At 46.2% G+C, this 5,444-nt stretch overlaps 1 protein-coding gene across 1 annotated transcript; it reads right to left on the bottom strand.

Moving 5' to 3' along the window:
• Nucleotides 1-884: 884 nt before the first annotated feature.
• On the bottom strand, nt 885-4,953 carry LOC140593240 (uncharacterized). The gene is made up of 2 exons (XM_072717189.1): nt 3,968-4,953; nt 885-2,671 (listed from the first exon to the last, which is right to left on the bottom strand). The coding sequence occupies exons 1-2, from the start codon at nt 4,702-4,704 to the stop codon at nt 2,578-2,580; spliced, it is 831 nt and encodes a 276-aa protein (XP_072573290.1). The 5' UTR covers nt 4,705-4,953; the 3' UTR covers nt 885-2,577.
• Nucleotides 4,954-5,444: the final 491 nt, after the last annotated feature.

The following is a 5,444-nucleotide window of genomic DNA, read 5'->3' as shown; positions in this document are numbered from 1 at the left end:
ATTCCCAGTGTGTGTGCGAGGCCACAACAACGCCGCCCCGAGGCCCCCAGACGGCCGGGAGAGCCCCGACGGGTCACGGACCCAGCCGCCCCACAGTGGCCAGGTACCCGGGCCCCCGCCACCGGAAGGCTGCGCGCCCACCCAAGGAAGGCAGGGAAGGAGGCACCGGGCGCCCCCCACCGGCAAGCACGAGGCAGGAACCCCACGGCCACAGGCGGTAGCGCGCCGGCCCCCCCCGGGGGCCGGCCACGCAGGCACGGATAGAACCCGGAGCCCGGAGCACCCGCACACCCCGTGGGGGCCTCGCCAGCCCCGGGGAGACCCGCCCCCCCCCAAGAACCCCCACCCGGGGGACCAGGGGGACGCCCCGAGAGCCACCAAGCACACCCGCCCCTGGCTACGCCGACCCCCCCTCCCCCACCCAGATCCCAACCCTCCCTCCCCAGCCCCCGCACCCTCCCTCCCCCAAGTCCCCTCACTACCGCCCCCACACCGCCTCATCATCCACGTGCTCCCCGTACCAGGACAAACATGCAGACACACCGATCCATGCATGCACTCATACACACACTCAGACACACACTCCCAGTCACACCTGCTCGTCTTTGAAGTCCGGCAGCAGATGCCCTGGACTTGCCCAGTGGACGGCCCAGAGGATGTTCCCCACCCCCCCAGATCGCAGGCGAGCGGGCACCCCGCCGGAGACCGGCAGCGCCCCACAGATGCGGCCACACCCCCGCCACACCCAGGACCCCTCACTATCTAAATTATCACAGAACTCCTGTTCTACATTTAGCCATAGTCTGTCTAGCGGGCTTGGATTAATCCATTTCAAAACATATTGTAATCTATTGGCAAGAAAGTAGTAGTAAAAATGTGGCAAATCTAAACCTCCGCATTGTTTAGTCTTTTGTAAGGTTTTTATACTAATTCTTGGTGGTTTATCCTGCCATAGAAATTTGGAAATGTGTGAATTTAATGAATTGAACCAGGCAGAAGAGGGTTTATAGGGGATCATTGAGAACAAATAGTTAATTTTGGGTAGTACCATCATTTTAATAGAGGCCACCCTCCCCATGAGTGATATGGGCTGGGTTTTCCACCGTATAAGATCGTCTTCTATTGTTTTAAGTAGTGGAGTAAAGTTTAATTTTTGCAGGTCTGACAGCCTGGGGGAAATATTTATACCTAAATATTTGATATTTCCTGATTGTAATGTAGTATTTGGTGCATTTTGAAAATCGCAGTTTATAGGCAGGACTGTGGATTTTGACCAGTTGATGGAATACTCAGAGATTGATGAAAATCTTTCTATGACTGAAATTGTGTGAGATAGGGAGGATTGAGAGTTTGGAAGGAAAATTAATACATCATCTGCATAAAGACTTATCTTATGAAGCTCATTTTTAATTTGAATACCTGTAATATCTCTATTTTGTCTTATCATGGCTGCTAGAGGTTCAATAAAAATAGCGAAGAGAGAGGGGGAGAGTGGGCAGCCTTGTCTAGTACCCCTCTGGAGAAGAAAGCTTGGTGAAGTTTGGTCGTTTGTCCTGACTGATGCATTAGGAGAGCTATATAGAATTTTAATCCAGTTAATAAAAGATGATCCAAACCCAAATTTAATTAGTGCTGCAATAAGAAATTTCCAATTTACCCTGTCAAAAGCCTTTTCTGCATCTAAAGAAATAATTGTAGTTTCTAGTTTGTTGATGGTAGAGTAATCCATTAAGTTAATTAACCTGCGTGTGTTGGCTGCCGACTGTCTACCTTTGATGAAGCCTGTTTGATCAGGGTGTATTATGAAAGGGGTGACTTTCTCCAGTTTTTTTGCTAAAGCTTTACATATTAATTTAAGATCTGTGTTTATTAGAGATATGGGACGATAACTAGATGGGAGCGTGGGGTCCTTACCTGGTTTTAGGAGTAAACTAATATTGGCCGAGTTCATAGTCAAAGGTAATTCGCCGCTTTCTTTAATATGACATACCATTCTATGGAAAGTGGGCTCTAACGTAGTCCAAAATTCTTTATAGAATTCTGCTGGAAAACCATCTGGTCCCGGAGCCTTATTGTTGGCCATATGCTGAAGGGCATCATGGAGTTCTGCCACTGAAATGGGTGCCTCCAGTGCCATTACCTGATCTTCCTGTAATTTTGGAAGATTTATATTGTTAAGGAATTCATCAATATCAGCCTGTGGTGGATCAATCTGTGACTTATATAAATTTTCATAGAAATTTCTAAAGGTGTTTATTTCATCTGGGTCATGTGTAATGTTACCTAATCGGTCTTTTACGGAAGAGATTGTTATTTTTTCCTTGTTAAGCTTTAATTGGTTGGCTAAAAATCTACCTGATCTGTTGATTTGTTCAAAATTTTCCAGTCTAAGCCTTTGCACCAAGAACTGTGTTTTTTTATCATTAATCTCGTTTAATTTAAGTTTTGTTTTCCTTAATTCATCCAGAATGAATTCCTGGGACGTGGCTGCATATTCACTTTCTAAAGTTTTAATCTTTTGCTCCAGTTCTAATATTAGTGAATTCTCTGCTCTTTTCTTATGTGAGGAATAAGAGATTATCTTACCTCGCATGACTGCTTTCCCTGCCTCCCAAAGAACACAAGCTGAGATTCCTGGTGTGTCATTGTCCTCCAGGTATAGTGCCCACTCCTGGTTGAAATAATTTATAAAATTTTGATCTTTAAGCAATGATGTATTAAATCTCCAATGTTTGATTGGCGGAGTGACCTTTGTGTTAGTCAGAGTGAGGGAGACTGGGGCATGGTCGCTGATAGTGATAGGGTGGATCTGAACCGCTGAAGTGTCCCTCATTTTGGAGCTACTGATTAGAAAGTGGTCTAGGCGGGAGTATGATCGGTGTACAGACGAGAAAAAAGTATATTCTCTAAGAGTGGGATGATGAGAACGCCAAACATCACATAGACCACGGTCCCTCATATATTGTTTCAGGATTTCTGGGGATTGCCAGTTCCTATAGCTACCTGCGTTACTAAACCTATCAATTTCAGGGTTAAAAATCAGGTTGAAGTCCCCTCCTATAAGAAGTGTGGTGTCAGAATGATCAGAAAGTGAGGTGAAAAGAGTGTGAAAAAAGGAGGGGTCGTCAACATTTGGGCCATATATACTAGCGATACATATGTTCATGTTTTGGATAGATAAGTTGACTATAATGAATCTACCTTCTGGGTCTGTAATAGTGTTAATGGTAGTAAAGTGTATTTTTTTATTAATCAGTATGGCCACTCCTCTCTGTTTTGAGTTGTATCCAGCTGAATATACATGAGGGAACTGTGGTGAGGTGAGTGCATCTGCAGCTGTTTTGGACAGATGTGTCTCTTGTAGGAGGACAATGTCTGCTTGTAAATCTTTCAGGTGATTAAAAACTTTTAGCCTCTTTACTCTGGAGCCGACACCACGTACATTCCATGTGACAAACCTTATTGTGCTCATGTTTAAACTAACTCGCCGGGTGTGAGGAGCTTGCTAGGTGTGTGTGTCTGTGCGTGCCTATGCTCACCTGTGCTTATATGTGCGCATAAGTGCCTATGTACCTCTGTGTGCGTGTGAAGTACATATGTGTGTGATGTGTCTATATGTATGGTCTGTTTATGTGCTGCTTGTGTGCGTACGTTATGTGCGATGCATTTATGCATAATCATGGTGTTATACGTTATATATAGGAGAAGAGAGAAGAAGAAAAGAGGAGAGAAAATAACAGCTGAATTAAAGAAGAGAGAGAGAAAAAGCGGGGTGCAGTCACTATTAAGACGTGGGCACATCTTACCTCAGGCTATGCTTTGAGACCAGCAGTTATTATATTAACGGAGACATACCTTGGAAAAGTTAGCGGGGTTTTTTTTTTTTTTTTTCCCCCGGATTATTTTACTCTAGTATAGCCAGGGGGTAGTATCCCGATCGCGGTAAAGTTGTCCGTTGACATACAACCTGTCCACGGTGATGACCGCTCGCGAACCTCCGTCTATGAGACGCTTCCTCACGGGAAACAGGACCCGGCGTCGCTCCAGGATCTCCTTGGGGAACTGGTCGTTGACACTAAAGTTCGTCCCCTTCAGTTCCCTGCCTCGGCTTTTAACCAGCTCCTTTTGCTTGAAGTGCTCGAATTTTGCCACGATGGGTCGTGGTCTGTGGCCGTCGGGTCTTTTACCTCCAAGGCGGTGCACACGATGGAAGGTGATGTTACTTGTGGTCTCCGCTGGAAGTTTGAGCTGTTTATGGATGAAGTTCTTCACCGTGGTTTCGGGATTTTCGTCCGCTGCTTCTGGGATGCCTGCAAAAACGAGGTTGTCCCTCATGCTTCTCGCCTGGAGATCCAAAACCGCTTCTTTGATTTTCTTGTTTTCTAACGAGAGCTGGCCCAGGCCCTCTGTGAGGGATTTCACGGACTCTCTGAGAGCCGCGTTCTCCTTAGCGAGCGTCTCCACCTGTTTCTGGCTGAACTCCAGAGACTCACGCATCGCCTGGAATTCCCTATGGAGAATTTCTAATAGGGACATACGTGCGTCGAAGCTCGATAGCCTCTTATCAATGGAGTCCAGAATGTTTGCCAGGTCTTCCCTAGGTGGGGAGGCCGCCTCGGGTGAATCCTCGGGTCTGCTCCTCTTGGTGGATGAAGCGGTTTTGCTGGTGGTCGGAGTCTCGGTGAGAGGCTTTGGTTTCCCCATTATAATCCGGTCAAAACACTCGTCGATGAAAGTAAATAGGTTATCCAATCCGTCCGCAGACTCCTCCAGAGTGAAGATTTTAAATGAACCGCGATTAATTATATACTTTTTACTTATTTACTCACTTAATTTTAGGTTATTCTAAATTGGCGAAGATATTTAATTACTTGTTGTTAGTTTGTTTTAGAAGCGTGCCGCCATGTTGGATACTGCCGAAAGTCTCGTGAAGCCTCGTTCCACTCCTACCGCATAGCCACGCCTAGCGCACAACCTCTCCACAAGCCTTTTGGAAATCTTTAAACCTTACTTTAAACCTTACTTACTTGGGAAAGGATCCTGGTCGTCCCACAGGTGAGAAGCTGTCAGAGAACGTGGTGATGCGTCTCATGCAGCCATTCCTTGATGTGGGCAGGAATGTCACAACAGAGAACTTTTTCACCTCATTATCACTGGTACACAGACTGCTTCACCGTAACACCACTCTTCTTGGCACAATGAACAAAGTTCGGCGTGAGCTTCCACCTCCAGCAAAGGACACTGCAGCACGGGAACAATTCTCCACATCGGTGTTCAGAAGTGGCAGTGTGTCATTGACAGTGTATGCTCCAAAGACAAAGAAAACAGTGTGTGTTCTGAGCTCCATGCACCAACACGTGGTGCCCGGGGATGACAGAAAGAAAAAACCAAACACAATAACAGACTACAACTATATGAAGTGTGGTGTTGATGTTTTGGACCAA

Source organism: Paramormyrops kingsleyae, chromosome 10 (genome assembly GCF_048594095.1).
Source record: "Paramormyrops kingsleyae isolate MSU_618 chromosome 10, PKINGS_0.4, whole genome shotgun sequence".
NCBI lineage: Eukaryota > Metazoa > Chordata > Actinopteri > Osteoglossiformes > Mormyridae > Paramormyrops > Paramormyrops kingsleyae.
The sequence above is the reverse complement of the archived record's forward strand: the minus strand, read 5'-3'. Positions and strand labels throughout refer to the sequence as shown.

Excerpts from the sequence above, each read along its gene's own strand:
- LOC140593240 (XM_072717189.1), bottom strand. The coding sequence starts at position 4,704 with ATGGGGAAACCAAAGCCTCTCACCGAGACTCCGACCACCAGCAAAACC. Across the intron at positions 2,672-3,967 it reads GCGGTCATCACCGTGGACAG|GAGTGGGCACTATACCTGGA; the intron begins GTTGTATGTCAA and ends TATTTCAACCAG.